This window comes from Phascolarctos cinereus, unplaced genomic scaffold, assembly GCF_003287225.1.
Source record: "Phascolarctos cinereus isolate Bilbo 61053 unplaced genomic scaffold, phaCin_HiC Scaffold_1;HRSCAF=81, whole genome shotgun sequence".
NCBI classification, from domain to species: Eukaryota; Metazoa; Chordata; class Mammalia; order Diprotodontia; family Phascolarctidae; genus Phascolarctos; species Phascolarctos cinereus.
Genome location: NW_027555514.1, coordinates 176,899,178 through 176,918,421, shown reverse-complemented (window position 1 = coordinate 176,918,421; position 19,244 = coordinate 176,899,178). Strand labels below are relative to the sequence as shown.

The 19,244-nt window shown below is 34.5% G+C and overlaps 1 protein-coding gene across 2 annotated transcripts in view; it reads left to right on the top strand.

Annotated features, from left to right (window-relative positions):
* The window catches only part of PDE3A (phosphodiesterase 3A), a 382,388-nt gene that overhangs the window by 291,544 nt on the left and 71,600 nt on the right, over positions 1–19,244 (top strand). For both annotated transcript variants that reach the window (XM_020994229.2, XM_078155239.1), the window contains exon 6: positions 14,257–14,476. In XM_020994229.2, the coding sequence (XP_020849888.1) occupies positions 14,257–14,476 (220 nt within the window). The remainder of the gene's footprint in view (positions 1–14,256; positions 14,477–19,244) is intronic.

The following is a 19,244-nucleotide window of genomic DNA, read 5'->3' as shown; positions in this document are numbered from 1 at the left end:
AATATCACCTCATAAAAGAGTGAAAAGCAGTAGAAGCCAAAACAAGCCTATCTAAAGCTTGGCATGAGATACAACTATGCCACATCATTTTGATGTATTCATAGACAAAACTGGAAGGAAAATAACAAATAAGCATCACAGACAACGAATTTGTCACTATATTTATATCATTCTTTTTCATTATTAGTGACAGGAAAACTCCAGGTTTGGACCTTTTAGTCTCTGCTATGTTATGAAGTAGAAATGTCAGTTAAAAAGATGAAATTGGGAAAAGCAGCTGGAACAGACCAAGCTCATATAAAACCAACCTGTTCTATCAGAAAGGCAACGTGATCTTGAAAGCATTTGGGAATCAGTCAACTTGCATTTATTAAGTACTGTGGACACAAAGAATGCAAATATGTGTGTGCATGTGTGTGTATGTGTACACATGTACATGTATGTATATTTATGTATGTACATATATATTGACTACTCTCAAGGAGCTCACAGTCTAATTGGGGAAAAATAAACAAATAAGGTCCATGCTATACATACACACACACACACACACACACACACACACACACACACACATTATACACACAGAGAAAAAAATTGGGAGTCATCTCAAAGAAAAGGTACTGATTAAAGAGGGCTAGAAAAGTTTTCTTGCAGAAAATGGGACCATTTTACATGATGTGTTAGGGTGATGAAAATGTGAAAAAGTAATGGAAAAAAATTCACAGACTGAATACCTAACTTCTGATCTTTATAAAGTCTTTATGAAAATGGAGAAGGATATTCAATAAAGATAGGAATCTATGTGTATTTTTAGATATATTAATGAAAATAGGAGATGGTAATGGGCAGGCTTTTGTAAATGATCCCTACATCTGTCCATACCTTTATAATATAATAACACAACTAAGTGAAAAATGTGGAGAATACAAAATACTATTGAATTTATGGATTATGACCCTGTAAAAATTTATTTAAGGATGTATGTGAATGATACAACTTAAAAGTTTATAACTTTATAATTTTAAACTTAAATAACTTCCATAAGAAGTTTCTTATGATTATTTTAAGATCATATGGATTTCTTTGATGAATTTAGAAACAGGGAAAATTCTGTTCCATAAACCACCAATCATTAACATCAAAGGAGTCAAATACAGAAGGGTATTCTCAAGAGCTTTACCACAGTCAAGAAGGATATACTGCACAAGGTCCAGACAAACTGCTTATAGAAGATAAAGTACATCAAATGACCCTGTTTAAATGGCATTGTGCTAATCAAGCCTCAGAATAGCTCAGGACTTTACCTATAATTACTCAAGAAAAAAATAGCCTCACAATCATATTGGAAAAAAATAAGTGGATGAAAAATGCCCTTTGTTCAGAGTATGACATGGAGTGAAATAGCTAGTCCACTGAGTTAGTACATTAGTACAAAAATCTATAACAAGCACTAAAGACAGAAAAGTTAAGACCAAAATAGGATAAAAATGGAGCAGGTTTGTTTGCATCTATGTAATTTGTTCAATATTTTTAATGTTAATAAACTGCTGTCTAGCAGAAAGATCCTATTTTTAATTTAAAAAAAATATTTGTTTTAGCATTCTTTTCTTTTTAAATTTTGAGTTCTCACTCCTTCCCACTCTTTACATAATGAGAGGCCAAACAATATGATATGACTTATGCGTGTGAAAGTGGGTGAAACATATTTCCGTATTAGCCATATTACAAAAATGAAATAAAGCAAGAGAATTATGCTTAAATTTGCATTCAGAGCATCAGTTCTCCTTCTGGAGATGAATAGCATTTTTCATCAGGAATCCTTTGGAATTGTCTTGGGTCATTGTATTGATCACAGTAGACAAGTCTTTCACAGTTGATTATCATTATAATATTGTTGTTACTGGACACAATGATTTCCTAGTTATTCTCGCTTCACTTTGCATCAGTTCATATAGATCTTGCCATGTTTTTCTGAAACCACCCTCCTTGTAATTTCTTATAGCACAATAGTACACCATCACAATCATATACCACAACTTGTTCAGCCATTTCCCAGTTGATGTGCATCCCCTCAATTTCCAATTCTTCACCACCCCAAAAAAACTGTTACAAATATTTTTGTACATATAGGCAATTTTCTTTTTCTTTGATCTATTTGTTATATAGACCTGTAGTGGTACTGCTGGATCAAATAGCATGCAGTTTTATAGCCCTTTGAGAATAGTTCCATATTGTTCTTCAGAATAGCTGGACAAGTTCACAACTCCACCAACAGTTAATTGATGTACCTATTTGCCCTTATGCCCTCCAGATTTTATCATTTCTGAGAGGTTTGAAGTGATACCTCAGAGTTTTATTAATTTGTCTTTCTCTAATCATTAGTAATTTAGAACATTTGTTCATATGACTATAGATAGTTTTGATTTCTTCTTCTGAAAACTGCCTATTTGTATTCTTCGGCCATTTATCGATTGGAGAATAGCTTTTATTTTTATAAACTTGACCCAGTTCCCTATATATTTGAGAACTGAGGCTTTTATCAGAGAAATGTGCTGTAAAATAATGTAGTTTCACTGCTTATCTATTCTAATTAGCACTTTTTGCTTTTGCTTTTGCTGAGATCATGATGCTACACCTATCTTTTTTTTTTTTACTTCCACTGAAGTGTAATAGATTCTGTTCCAGAACATCATTTTAACCCTGTGTCGTTCTGTTTCAAGTGTGTCTCTTGTATACAATATATTGTTTGATTCTGGTTTCTGATCTATTCTGCAGTCTGCTTCTGTTTTATGAGTAATCTCATCACATTCACATTCACTGTTAAAATTACTAATAGTTCATTTCCCTCCATCTTATTTTCTCCTTTTTATTTTCTTTTTCTTTTTATCTTGTCCCTCCTCAAAAAAGTTTTTTTTTGGCTTCTGACCACTGCCTACTTTAATCCTTCCTCCCTTTTATCTTCTTCCCTTATCTTTTATCTTCTTTCACTCTTATTTCCTTAGTATGTAAGATAGATTTCTACATCCAACTGATTGTGGGTGTGTATGTATATATGTATGTGTTGTTCCTTCTTTGAACCAGTTCTGATGAGAGTGAGGTTCAAGCATTGCCCACCCCAAATACCCCATTTCCTCTCCTCTATTAAAGCTTGTCCTTATGTGCCTCTTTTATGTGAGAAAATTTCCCCATTCTACATTTCTCTTGTCCCATTGCATCCTTCTTTCTCATCCCTTCACATTTTTAGATTATTCTAACAAAATTGACTCACACCCATGCCCTCTTTCTATGTAAACTCTTAAGTCCCCTTATAATGATACCATTTTTAGGAGATAGATGTATCATCTTCCCATATTGGAATGTAATTAATTAGATTTTATTAAATTTTTGATTACTTTTTCATATTAAACTTTTTATGATTCTCTTGACTCTTCTCTTTGAATGTTGAATTTCCTAATTAGTTCTGATCTTTTCATCATGAATGCTTGGAAGGCCTCAATTTGTTAAATATTCATTTTTTCCCCTGAAGGGTTATACTTATTTTTGCTTGTATATTTGGGCCAGCACAGAGCAGCCCCAAGCAAACCAGGAACAGACTTTGGGAGTGACTGAATCATCATCATCAGTGGCTGCTTCTGGAACTCTCATCCCACAGACAGCAAGTGGGTCAGAAAACTGCTCAGATGGAGACAGGAGTCCTTTTGCTGGTACTGGGGGCAAGAATCTGTTGCATTGTCCATACTTGGATCTGAGTGTCTCTCCTGGGGGAAGTCCCAGGGTGAGAAGGAGCACCAGCATACCAGAGTTTGTGGCTGTTGGGGAACTATGTTTGTGATTACAGTTCCAGGGCATAAAAAAGTGCTTTTGGTCACTCACAAACCAGATCACAGGACAGGAGTATAGTAAACATCATACCTTTCCTTAAATCGTGCCATCTTGGAAGACCTGAAAGCTTACAGATCCTCAGATCTAGCTGTGAATACAACTGAACAAAAACCATGAAAACTCAAGAAAGTGCCCTCTTCACACTGGAAGCAGAACCCCACTTTAGCATAGAGTTAAAAGTGAAGAAATAGGCTGGAAAATGAGCAAAGAACAGAAAAAAATTCTGACTATATTAAGTTGCTATGGTGAGGGAAAATGAAAACACACACTCATCAGAAGACAATAATGTCAACATTACTGCATCCAAAGTCTCAAAGAACAATATGAATTGGTCTCAGGCCATGGAAGAGCTCAGAAAGGATTTTCAAAATCAAGTAAGAGAGGTAGAGGAAAATGAGGAAGAGAAATGGGTGATACAAAAAAATCATGAAAAAAGATTCAGTAGCTTGGTAAAAGAGGCCCAAAAATTACTGAAGTATAACACCTTAAAAAAGGAAAAAGCCACAAGATACAAAAGTCCAATGATGAGAAGAATGCCTTGAAAAGTGGAATTAAGCAAATGAAAAGAAATATACAAAAATTCACTGAAGAACTCCTTAAAAAGCAGAATTGGCAAAATGTAAAAAAAGAGATACAAAAATTCACTGAAGAAAAGAAGAAAAGTAGAAGTGGCCAAATGGAAAAGGAGATACAAAAGCTCACTGAAGAAAATAATTCCTTGAAAATTAGAATTGGGCAAGTGGAAGTTAATGACTCCATAAGACATTAAGAAACAATAAAACAAAATCACAAGAATGAAAAAAGTAGAAGAAAGTGTCAAATATCTCTTTGGAAAAACAAATGACCTGGAAAATAGATCCAGGAGAGAGAATTTAAAAATTATTGGACTACCTGAAAACCATAAGTAAAAAAGGAACCTAGGCATCATTTTCCAAGAAATTATAAAAGAAAACTGCCCTGATATTCTAGAGCCAGAAGGTAGAGTAGAAACTAAAAGAATCCATAGAGCATCTCCTGAAAGAAATCCCAAAGTGTAAACTTCTAGCAATATTATAGACAAATTGCAGAACTTACAGGTCAAGTAGAAAATATTGCAAGCAACCAGAAAGAAATAATTCAAATATCATCAAGCCACAGTCAGAATAACAGATTTAGAAACTTCTACATTGAAGAATCAGAGGGCTTGGAATATGATATTCTAGAAGGCAAAAATGCTAGGATTACAACCAGGAATCACCAACCTGGCAAATCTGAGTATAATACTTTAGGGGAAAATAGACATTCAGTGAAATAGGACATTTTCAAGTATTCCTGATTAAAAGACTACAAGTGAATAGAAATTTTGACTTTCAAATACAAAACTCAAGGGAAGCATAAAAAGGTAAACAGGGAAGAGAAATCATAAAGGTTCCAATAAGGCTAAACTGTTTATAGTCTTACATCTGAAAATGATACCTGTAACTCAAAAAATGTTCTCGTTACTAGGGCAGTTAGAAGGGATATACATAGACAGAGGGCACAGGTCTGAATTGAATATGATGGTATGATTACCTAAAAAAAATAAAATTTAAGGGGTGAGAAAGAGGAATGTTTTGGGAGAAGGAGAAAGGGAGTGGTGAAATGGTATCAATCTCACATAAAAGAAGCACAAAAGAGTTTTTACAGTGGGGAGGAAGGTGGGGGAGATGGCAGGGAACAAGTGAATCTTATTCTCATAGGAATTGGCTCAAAGAGGGAATAATATACACACTCAGTTGAGTATAGAAATGAATGCCAATTTACAGGAAAGTAGGAGGCAAAGGGAATAAGAGAAGGTGGGGGTGGTGATAAAAGAGAGAATGGATTAGGGAGGCAAAACAGAAGCAAAACACTTTTGAGAATGGACAGGGTGAAAGGAGAGAGTAGGATAAATGAGGGGAAAAATAGGATAGAGGGAAATACACAGTAATCATAATTGTGAAAAAAATTACAGCAACTTTCTCTGCTAAAGACCTCATTTCTCAAATATTTTGAAAACTAAGTCAAATTTATAAATACAAGAGCCATTCTTCAACTGATAAATGGTCAAAAGATATGAATAGGCAGTTTTCAGACAAAGTAATCAGAGCTGCCTATTGTCATATGAAAATGCTCTAAAACATTATTGATTAAAGAAATACCAATGAAAGCACTTTGAGTTACCACTCCACACCTATCAAATTGGCCAATATGACAGAAAAGGAAAATGATGAAAGTTGGAGTACATGTGGAAAAATTGATACACTAATGCACTGTTGGTGGAGTTGTTTACTGATTCATCCATTCTGTAGAGCAATTTGGAACCACACCCAAAGGCCTATAAAGCCATGCATACCACTTGACAAGTTAATACTGGTACTAAATCTGTGCCCCAAAGAGATAAAAACAAAAAGGAAAAGGATCCATAAGCACAAAAATATTTATAGTAGCTCTTTTAATGATGGCAAACAGTTGGAAATTGAGGGAATGCCCATCAATTGGAGAATGGCTAAATAAGTTGTTGCTATGGTTGTGATGGAATAGTGTTGTGTCATAAGAAATGAGAAACAAGTGCTCTCAGAAAAATCTGGACAGATTTACATGAACTAATACAAAATGAAATGAACAGAACCAGAAGAACATTTTGCACTGTAACAGCAATATTGTATGATGATCAACTGTGAATGACTTAGCTCTTTTCAGCAATACAATCATCAAGACACTTCTAAAAGACTTATGATGAAAAATATTATCCACTTCCAGAAAAAGAATAGATGGAATCTGAGTGTAGATCAAAGCCTACTTTTTTCTTTATTTTTCTTGGTTTTTTTTGGGGGGTCTGTGTTTTCTTTCACAACATGGCTAACTTAGAAACACATTTTACATGACTGCATATGTGTAACCTATATCAAATTGCTTGCCTTCTTAATGGGGGGGGAAGGGAAGGAAAGAGGGAGAGAATAAAACTTTTTTAAAAAAGAATGTTAAAACTGTTTTTACAAGTAATTGGGAAAAATAAAATGTTAAATAATAAAAAAAAATGAAAAGGATGAATCTACCACCAATGAAGATGAAATCAAAACAATCATTAGGAGTTTTTTTGCCCAATTGTATGCCAGTAAATCTGACAATCTAAATGAAATGTATGAACATTTACAAAAATATAAATTGCCCAGATTAATAGAAGAGGAAATAGTATACTTAAATAACTCTACCTAAGGAAAAGAATATTGAACAAGCCATTAATGATCTCCCTAAGAAAAAAAATCCCCAGGAGCAGATGGATGTCCAAGTGAATTCTAACAAACATTTAAAGAACAATCAATTCCAACATTACATAAGCTATTTGTAAAAGTAGGCAAAGATGGAGTCTACCAAATTCCTTTTAGGACACAAGTATAGTGCTATTACCTAAACCAGGGAGAACAAAAAGAGAGAAATGAAACTATAGGCCAATTTCATAATGAATATTTATGCAATTTTTAAAAATAAAATACTAGCAAGGATATTAAACAACAGTTTTTCACAATGATCATACACTATGACCAGGTGAAATGTATACCAGCAATATAGGGCTGGTTAATATCAGGAAGACTATCAGCATAATTGACCACATCAAAAACAATAACAACACAAATTTATGATTATATCAAAAGATGCAGAAAAAGCCTTGGACAAAATATAACACCGATTCTTACTGAAAAATGCTAGAAAGCTTAGGAGTAAGTGGAACTTTTAATTAAAATGATAAGTAGTATCTGTCTAAAACCATTAGCAAGCATTATCTGTTATGGAAATAACCCAGAACTCTTTCCAATAAGATCAGAGGTGAAGTAAGGATGTCATTATCATCACTGATATTCATATTATAGTAGAAATATTAGCCATAGCAATAAGACAAGAAAAAGAAATTGAAGAAATTAGAATTCACAATGAAGAAACAAAACTATTGCTCTTTGCAGACAACATGATGATGTACTTGGAGAATCCTAGGCAATCAACTAAAAAACTAATTGAAATCATTCATAACTTCAGCAAAGTTACAGAGCATAAAATAAACCCACAGAAGTCATGAGAATTTCTAAATATTATCAACAAAGTCCAACAGCAAGAGATAAAAAGAGAAATTCCATTTAAAATGACTGTAGACAATGCTAAATACTTGGGCATCCATCTTCCCAGACAAACCCAGGAACTTTATGAACACAGTTACAAAACACTTTCACACAAAGTCAGATCTAAACAAGTGGGAAAATATTGATTGCTCATGGGTAGGCTGAGTCAATATAATAAAAATGGCACTGCTGTGTAAGTTAATTTACTTATTCAGTGTCATACCAACCAACCTAGCAAAAATATTTTAGAGAGCTAGAAAAAAATAATAACAAAATTCATCTGAAAGAGCTTTATAGGATGTAAAATGCACAATTTTGACTACTTGAAATTAAAAAGGTTTTGAATAAACAAAATCAAATGCAACTAAGATTAAAAAGAAAGCAGGAGACTGGGGAGGGGGGAATGTGGGGTTTTTACAGTAAGTGTCTGATGAAGTTCTCATTTCTCAAATATATAGAGGACTGAGTCAAATTTATAAACCTAAGAGGTATTCCCCAATTGATAAATGGTCAAAGAATATGAACAGGCAGTTTTTCAGAGGAAGAAATCAAAGTTATCAATAGTCACACCAAAAATACTCTAAATTACTACTTATTATAGAAATGCAAATTAAAACATCTCTGAGATACTAACTCACACCTAGCAGATTTGCTAAGATGCCACAAAATGACAATCACAAATCCTGGAAGGGATATGGAAAAATTAAGATACTAATTCACTGTTGGAATTGTGAATGGTTGGACTATTCTGGAGAACATTTGGAACTATGCCCTTTGACCCATAAATACCACTACCAGGTCTGTACCCCAAAGAGATCAAAGGAAAAGGAGAGGGATTTATATGTACAAAGATATTTATAGCAGCTCTTTTTGTAGTGCAAAGAATTAGAAATTTAGGGGATGCTTATCAGTTGAATAATGATGAGCATATTTGATAGGAGCATTATATTTTTGGCTATCCTTTTTACTCTTTTTTCCCCTACATTTTCTTTTTCAGAATGGCTAATATGGAAATGTTCTGCATGACTGTACATGTATAACCTATATCAAATTACTTTCTCAAAGAGGGGGGAGGGAAGAGAGGAAGAAAATATGGAACTAAAAATTAAAAATAAGACTTAAAATTTTGTTTGCATGTAATTGTGAAAAAATAAAATAAAAATTAAATATAAGAAAAAAAATTGTTTAGAGGGCAATGTCAGAATTTGGCTGGGTCCCAGTTTATAGTCTATTTTGGCTCTGCCACCAAAGATCTTATTTTGTAAAATAATCTTTTAAAATTAACAAATTACCTTTTTTTCTCTCCCTCTCCTCTCACTTCCCATTGAAAAAAGTAAGATAAACAACAACAACAACAACAACAAAAACCCTTTAACAAATATTCATGGTCAAGCAAAATAAATTCCCTGATTGGCCACATTCAATAAATAGGCTTCATTCTGTACCTATCACTTCTCTATCTGGAAGCAGGGAACATGTTTTATTTTCATCCATCTTCTGGAACTCTGGTTGGTTATTGTGAGTGTCAGTGTTCTTCAGTCTTCCAAAATGATTTGTCTTCACACTTATTTTTCAATCTTTCTTCCTGTTTCTTCCACACCATGTCAGTTCATTACTAGTCTTGCCATGTTTCCCTGAAAACTGTCCTCTTCATCATTCCTTATAGCACAATATTTGTTTTTCCATTCCCCAGTTGAAGGGCATCCTCTTAAGTTTCCAATTATTTGCCAGCAAAATGGAGTTGTACTACGTATTTTTGTATATATGGTTCCTTTTCTTTCTTCATTTGATGCCTTTGGGATATAGATCCAATAGTGGTATCACTGAGTCAAAGGATATTCATAGCTTAGTAAAATTGTGGACATCATTCCAAATTGCTTTCCAGAATGGCTAGATCAATTCACAGCTCCATCAAAAAGTACATTGATCTTCCTGTTTTTGTGTAGTCACTCCAACATTTGTCATTTTCTTATTTTTTTAGTGTTTAATTTCTATTTTCCCCAGTTACATGTAAAAACAATTTTTAAAACTTTCAGTACCAAATTCTCCCCCTTCCTCCCTCCCCCCCCCGCCAATACCCCTGCTTTGAGAAGGCAAGCAGTTTGATACAGGTTATGCATGTGTAGTCATGCAAAATATATCAACAATAGCCATGTTGTGAAAGAAAACATAGACAAAGAAAAAACTCAAGAAAAATAAAGTAAAAAACAAAAGTATGCTTCAATCTGTATTCAGGCACCATCAGTTCTTTCTCTGGGACTGGATAGGATTTTTCATCGTAAGTTCTTCAGAGTTGTCTTGGATCATTGTATTGCTGAGAACAGTTAAGTCATTCATAGCTGATCATCTTACGATATTGTTGTTACTTTGTACATAATACATTTCACTTTGGATAGGATTTTTCATCATAAGTCCTTCAGAGTTGTCTTGGATCATTGTATTGCTGAGAATAGTTAAGTCATTCGTAGCTGATCATCTTAGGGTATTGTTGTTACTTTGTACATAATACATTTCACTTTGTATCAACCTATGCAAGCCTTTCCAGGTTTTTTTGAGATCATCCTGCTCATCATTTCTTAGAGTATAACATTATTCCATCATAATCCTATGCCACAACTTATTCAGCCATTCCCCAATTGATGGGCATATCCTCAGTTTCTAATTCTTTGCCCCCAGAAATGAGCTGCTATTAATATTTTTGTATATATAAATCCTTTTCCTATTTTGTTTTTTATCACTTTTGGGGTAGTGGCATTGCTAGATCAAAGGCTGTACATGGCTTTATGACCATTGGGGCATAGCTCCAAATTGCTCTAAAGAATGGTTGAATCAGTTCATAACTCCATCAAGAGTGCATTAATGTCTCATTTATCCCACATCCCCTCCAACATTTGTTATTTACCTTTTCTGTCCCATTAGCCACTCTAACAGGAAAGAAGCAGTATATCAGAATTGTTTTAATTTGCATTTCTTCAATCAATAATGATTTAGAGTATTTTTTTTAATATGGCTACAGATAGCTTTGATTAATTCATTTGAAAACTGGTTATATCTTTTGATTATTTATTAATTGGTGAATGGCTCTTTTTTTTTTATAAATTTAATTCAGGTTTCTCTGTTGGAGAAATGAGACTTTGGTCAAAGAAATTTGCTTCAATTTTTTTTTCAGTTACATCCTACCCCCCATTTATTCTATTCTATCTCTCCTTTCACCCTGTCCCTCCTCAAAAGTGTTTTGTTTCTGACTAACGCCTCCCTCAATTAACCCTCTCTTCTATTAACCTCTCCCCTTCTCTTATCCACTTACGTTTCTACTTTCCTGTAGAGTAAGATAGATTTCTATAACCAATTGAGTGTCTATGTTATTCCCTGTTTGAGCCAAGTCTGATGAGAGTAAAGTTCATTCATTCCTCCTCTCTTCCCCCCTTTTCTACTCCATTGTAAAAGGTTTTCCTTGCCTCTTTTATGTGAGATAATTTATCCCATTCCACCTCTCCCTTTCTCTTTCTCTCAGAACATTCTTCTCTCCCCTTAATTTTATTTTTAGGCATCATCCCTTCAACTCATACCTGTACTCTCTGTCTATATATATAAATATAAATATTATATATAATGTATATCTTCCTGACTACCTAATGATGAAAAAGGTCTTGACTTACAAATATCTTCCAATGTAGGACCATAAAGAATTTAACCTTATTAAGCCCCTTATGACTTCCTTTTCCTGTTTACCTTTTTATGCTTCTGTTGAGTCTTGTATTTGAAAGTCAATTTTTTCTATTCAGCTTTGATCTTTTCATCAAGAAAATTTGAAAGTTCTCTATCTCATTGAATGCCCACCCCCCCACCCCAAAGGACTATACTTAGTTTTGCTAGGTAGGTGATCCTCGGTTTTAATTCTAACTCCTTTTCCCTCTGAAATGTCATATTCCAAGTCCTCTGATCCTTTAATGTAGAAGCTTCTAAATCTTGTGTTATCCTGACTGTGGCTTCATCATACTTGAATTGTTTCTTTCTGGCTGCTTGCAATATTTTCTCCTTGACCTGGGAACACTGGAATTTGGCTATAACATTACCAGGAGTTTTTATTTTTGGATCCCTTTCAGGAGCAAATTGGCAGATTCTTTCAATTTCTGTTTTACCCTCCAGTTCTAGAATATCAGAACAGTCTTTCTTGATAATTTATTGAAATATAATGTCTATCCTCTTTTTCTTTTTTTGAGCATGGCTTTCAAGTAGTCCAACAATTTTTAAATTATCTCCTCTAGATCTATTTTCAGTCAGTTGTTTTTCCAACATTTTACATTGTCTTCTTTTTTTTCATTCTTTTGGTTTTGTTTTATTGTTTCTTGATTTTTCATAAAGTAATTAGCTTCCATTTGCTCCATTATAACTTTTAAAGAATTATTTTCTTCAGTGAACTTTTGGACTTTCTTTTCCATTTGGCTAATTTGCTTTTTAAGGCATTCTTTTCTTCATTGGCTTTTTGGACCTCTTTTACCCATTTTCCTATTTTGTTAATTTTGTCAATCTGATCAGTCATAGCTGTTTTAACTTGCTTTTCTCTAATTATTAGTGACTTGAAGGATTTTTTATCTATATCTCTATTGGATTGGATTCATATGGCTTGGATATCTTTCTTTGAGTTCTGCCTGTTGATGTCCTTTAACCAACTGTCAATTGGAGAATGGCCCTAGTCTTATCAATTTTAATCAGCCTCCAAATAGCTCTTGGAAATGAGCCTTTCTCAGAGAAATTCACTACAGAGATTTCCCCCTTCTCATTGCCTGCTTCCATTTTAATTTTAGCTACATTGATTTTGCTTTTGCAAAAAAACCCTTTTAAATCTTACATAATAAAAATTATCCATTTTTCTTTTCCTTCTATGATCCTCTCTATCTCTTATTTGGTCATGAACTATTTCCTTATCTATAAAACTGAGCAGTATTTTTTTTATTTGCTTATCCAATTTGTTTATGCTTTCACCTTTCATGTCTAAGTAACAAACATATCTTTGCATGTGGTTTGAGTTAGTCTATACTTATTTTCTATAAGAATGCTATCTATTTTTCACAATAACTTTTTGTTGACTAATGAGTTCTTACCTAGTATCCGGGTTTATTTGGTATTTGGTTTATCAAAAATTTGCTCACTGTGTTTATTTGCTCCTATATGCTACATATCTAATATTTTCTACTGATCACTAGAAAACTATTACTTCCCATGAGACTCTTGACCTTTTATTCCTTCAGATGTATTTTTAAATATGTTTTTTCCTATTTCTATGAAGTAATTCTTTGTTAGCTTGGTTTGGCAATGAATAGATAAATTGATTTATTAATTAATAGTTAAATTGCTGAGAAGCAATTAATATTTCTCCAGTTGTTTAGGTCTATATTTCCACAAAAAGAGCTTTGTAGTTATATTCACATATATTCTGTGTGTATCTTGATAGCTAAAAAAAATTTTATATGCTCTATAAATATTTTAAATAGTCTTTCCCTTTCTATTTCTTCCTTCTGGGTTTTGTTGGAAAGATACAGAAATGCTGATGGTTGGCATAGTCCAGGGGTGGGGAACTTGCAGCCTTGAGGCCACCTGTGGCTCTCTAAGTCCTCAAGTGCAGCCCTTTAACTGAATCAAAACTTCACAGAACAATTCTTTTTATTAAGGGGATTTGTTCTGTGAAGTTTGGATTCAATCAAAGGGCCACACTTGAGAACCCAGACGGCTACATGTGGCCTCAAGGCTGCAAGTTCCTGACCCCTTCTCTGGTCACATGTTGCTCTTCATGAGGCATGGAACAATGAGAAACGTAATGACTCTGCCCTCGGCTGCCTAAGTGACCATGGGCAAGTCACTTAAATTCCCTTGAGTACAGTTTCCTCATTTTTAGGCTGACGCAGTTGTACTAAATGACCTGTGAAGTCCTTCTAACTCTAAAATTTATGATTCCAATTAAGTCCTCATTCATTTTTACATGATATTATATTCCTTGGGCCCCACAATATGGAAGTCATTTTTACCAACACATCCTGGTTTCAGGCAGGACATGTTTTCTGTTATTATGTTGTTGTTATTATGGCTATCTTAGAGCGGATTCTAATTCATTACCTAACAGACAGCCTTGAGTGCTTTATTTATTAGTGAGCTAGCAGGATGCCATGTATTCTAGTAATTATTGTATCAAAGCTGATGAATTGCAATTTTGAAGTATGATTAAGTTCTCTTAGTGAAATAACTCTTATTTTATTTTCAGGTGTTCTAGCTAAAATTTCACCTCTTTCATCCCCAAGTCCTTCACCTATTCAAGGGAGCCCAGCCAATAGTCCAATCAGCAAAATTTCTGCAATGCAGTTTCCAGAAACTGCAGAGGTAACTTCCAAAAAAGGCCTAAGCTCTCACAGAATCTTAACATATACTCAGAGTGCACCAGATCTTTCTCCACAGATCTTCATGCCATCTGTTATATGTACCAGGTAAGAGGATTAGTATGTCCTGAAATATTATTATGTTACCTTCATACTGTATGGATGAATGAATGAATACCGGGACCAAATTATGGTGAATTCTGAAAGTCTGGATAAATGAGATTTTACCTTAGCTGTGCTATTATTTGGAATCTTTTTCATGTAAAAATAGAGGTAGTATGGTACAGTCGATAGAGAACTGAGCTTGAAGGCTTGAAGATCTTGAAGAAATAAGTGGGTTTGAGGGGCAGAGCCAAGATGGTTGAGTAAAAGCAGTGAATTTATTGAGCTGTCCCCCAAATCCCTACAAATACCTGTAAAAATGGCTCTAAACAAATTCTAGAGCAGCAGAGCCCACAAAAAGACAATGAAACAAATTTCCAGTCCAAGAAAACCTGGATGTTTGTTTGGAAAGGTCTACTGTGCCAGGCTGGGAGAGAAGTGTGATTCAGTGTGGGCCACACAGGCAAAAATCAGGCCTCAATGAACCTGGAACAGTGCTCAGGGGATTGAATCAAGGGGAGCTGTGGTGGTTTCCAGACTTCTCAATCCACAAATGCCAAAGACAACTTAGATGATCAGTAGGAAAAGTCTGTCTGATCATAGTCAGATAGTGAGAGAGGAGCTCAGTCCAGCTCCAATCCTGGAGCTACCCTGGAGCAACACCTGCTTCTGGAGTTCTTGGCCCCATGGAAGGAGGAGGAATGGAGTGGCTGATCAGAGAGGAATTGCAGGAATCTCTTTGCTGGTGCTGAGGCAGGATTCTCTTGCTTTGCCTGTGCTTGGATCTGGGTCAGTTCTGGTTGGCAGTCCTGAGGCAAGCAGGAGTACTAGTGTGGTGGAGCTTGTGATGGCAGTGAAGAGAGAATCCTCCTCACTGTTCCAAGGCAGAAAAGAGTGCTTGTGGTCACTCATAGACCAGAGGCCAGGCCAGGAAAGGAATAAACACCTCACCTCTTATCATACCACCTTGGAAGAATTGAAAATTTACAGGTCCCTAGAAGTATCTCTGAAAACAGCTGCACAAAACCCTGAAGCTTGGGACAGTACATTCTCCACACTGGAAACAGACCCCCTACCTTAACAAAGAGTTTATAACTTAAGTAATTGGCTGAGATCATGAACAAACAGCACAAAAAAGTCAGAGGATAGAATGTTAATTTGGTGACAAAGAAGATCAAAACAAATGAACAGAAGAAGACAACAAAGTCAAAGCTCCTACATCCAAAGCCTCCAAGAAAACTAGGAATCAGTCCTAGGCCATGGAAGATCTCAACAAGGATTTTAAGAAGGAAGTAAGAGAAGTAGAGGAAAAACTGGGAAGAGAAATGAGAGTGATGCAAGAAAAACAGGTCAATAGCTTGCTAAAGGAGACCCAAAAAATACTGAAGAAAATAACACCTTATAAATAGACTAACCCAAATGGCAAAAGAGGTCCAGAAAGCCAATGAGGAGAAGAATGCCTTAAAAGGCAGAATTGGCCAAATATAAAAAAGAAGTCCAAAATCTCTCTGCAGAAAATCCTTCCTTAAAATTTAGAATGGAGCAAATGGAAGCTAATGACTTCGTGAGAAGTCAAGAAATTATAAAACAAAACCAAAAGAATGAAAAAAATAGAAGACAATGTGAAATAAGCCATTGGAAAACAACTGACCTCAAAAATAGATCCAGGAGAGATAATTTTAAAATTACTGGACTTCCTGAAAACCATGATCAAATAAAGAGCCTAGACATCATCTTTCAAGAAATTATTCTAGAACCTGAGGGTGAAATAGGAATTGATAGTCCACCAATTACCTCCTGAAAGAGATCCCCAAAGGTAAACTCCTAGGAATATTATAGCCAAATTCCAGAGTTCCCAGGTCAAGTAGAAAATATTGCAAACAGCCAGAAAGAAACAATTCAAGTATTATGGAAACACAATCAGGATAACACAAGATTTAGCAGCTTCTATGTTAAGGTACCTGAGGGCTTGGAATATAATATTCCAGAGGTCAAAGGAGGTAGGATTACAGCCAAGAATCAGGTACCCAGAAAAACTGAGATAATCCTTCAGGGGGAAAAATGGACATTAAGTGAAATAAAGAACTTTCAAACATTCTTGATGAAAAGACCAGAGCTGAACAGAAAATTTGACTTTCAAATACAAGACTCAAGAGAAGCATGGACAGGTAAAGAGAAAAGAGAAATCATAAGGGACTTACTAAAGTGGAACTGTTTACATTTCTACATGGAAAGATAATATTTATAACTTATGAGGCCTTTGTCAGTATTAGGGTAGTTTAAGGAAAAAATATATGGATAGATAGATAGACAGACAGACAGACAGATAGACAGATAGATGGCACAGGGTGATTTGAAGATGAAAGGGTGATATCTAAAAATAAAACTGAGGAGTGAGAGAGGATTATACTGGGAGAAGGAGAAAGGGAGAGGTAGAATGGGGTAAATTATGTCACATAAAACAGACAAGAAAAAGCTTTTACAATGCAGGGGAAGTGGGAGAAGGTGAGAGGGAATGAGTGAATCATTCTCATTGGATTTGGCTTAAGGAAGGAATAACATACACCCTCAATTGGGTATGGAAATCTATCTTAGTCTACAGGGAAATAAAGGGGAAGGGAATAAGAGAGAGGGGGATGATAGAAGGGAGGAAAGATTGGAGGAGGGGGTTAGCAGAAGCAAACACTTCCGAGGAGGGACAGGGTTAAAAGAGGAAATAGAATAAATAAGGGTGAGATAGGGTGAAGGGAAATATAGTTATGAATACTATGAAAGTGTTTCACATGACTACACATATATAACCTATTTTGAGTTGTTTATCTTCTCAATGAGGGTAGAAGAAAGGGAGAAAATTTGGAACCCAAAGTTTTCAAAACAAATGTTAAAAATTGTTTTCACATGCAACTGGGAAATAAGATATATAGGTAATGGGGTATCCTTCCCTATAGGAATATGGAAAAGGAAGGGAATAAAGGGGGGTGATAGAAGGGAGGGCAGACTAGGGCAAGGGGTATTCAGAATGTACACCATTTTGGGGTGGGGGATGGGTGTGATAGGGAGAAAATTTGGAATTCAAAATCTTGTGGAAGTGAATGTTGAAAACTAAAACTAACTAACTAAATAAATGTTTAATATAAAAAAAACAATTAAAAAAAGATGTGAGTGAGTTTGAATTCTGGCTTTGTAACCATGAGCAAATTGCTTAATCTTTCTGTGCTCTAGGCAACTCTCTGTGACCATATAATTCAGAGAAAATGCCAATTCGAATTGGTAGATGGAGTTTCCTTGTCCATGAGTTAGCTATAACAATGAAATCACAGATCTAGTTCCTTTACCCATGTAAAAAAATTGCATAAAAAATCATACCATTGATTATATATATATATATATATATATATATTTTCCCCTCCACAGGAAATAGCAATAATAGCTGATTTTTTATGATCCTTTAAAGTTTACATAACACTTTGCATTCATTATCTCATTTATTTTTTAGTATCAAACCACTATTGAAAGAGTGAGGCAAACCATAAAGTCTATGACATCAGTGATCATTTCAGAGTTGACTTACTGTATACATGTTCTAGTAGCCATAACTGTCCTTGTATCCTGACCTCAGATTTCTGTACTGATACTGTGCCTCACAATGAAGTATTTTTTGACTTGTTAATATAGTTTAGTTTCTTATTTTTTCCCAGAAGCTTTGCAATACTAATATTTTATCTATTTTAGAATCTCTACTTGACTTCATTTCTTTTTCACATATTTTGGAAAAACATAAACACATCATTATGTTTAGTTAGAGAAATTAGAGAGGAAAAGTGAAAATTATTCTACCATTCCCTCTTCTTCTATCTGTAATAGATAAAATCCCAAAACAAGCATGAATCATTCTGGAAGTGTCAGACTGCCTAAAACCCAGTTAATTTGGGAGGACAAGTGGCCTCAACTGTGACATGGAGGGACCTTCAGCAAAACACGTATAAAATGATCATCCTTTTTTTTAAAGTAATTATACTAAAGTATAAGATATTAAGTTTTTTTAAAAAAATTCTGATAAAAATCAAGTTAACTACCAACCTATTCACAAATGGTTTTGAGTTCAGTAGTGTATATTTTATTTGTTCATACTTTAGTTGATTCCAGATTTAGGACTTCTTTCAGGAACAGTCATTGATGGGGATGGTTAGAGCCCCAGAAACACACAAATTGCTGTTATTTTATCTGCTGACTTGATAGAGGTTGTTTGAGAATCCTTATTTCACAGGTGGGACAGTGGGAGAAATATCTATAAATATATTCATATACATACATAAATATATGTGTACATGCATACGTATAGATACCTCTATACATACGTGTGTGTATATGTGTGTGTATATATATATATATATATATACACACACACACACACACACACACACACACACACATATATAGATAGATATGAATCTCTGCAATAAGTTGCTTTCTGGAAATTTAAAGCATAAATAATTATTAAGATATCCTTATTTTTAAATTTAAGTACAAAAGTCACAACTACTACCAAGACCTCTTAGTCAATTATATTTGGTATGAAGATAAACCATCTAATAATTTTATCTCCATCAATAACCTTTCTTTGATGTTTCAAAATTGCATATAAATATTGAAATTTAAGAGCCTAATTCTTGCTTTAAATAATATTTTTTTTTCCATTTGCTTCTGGAAAGTCCTCACAGATTGGATATTCTTCCATTGGAAAATGCATTTCCTTTTGGTGTATACAACCTCA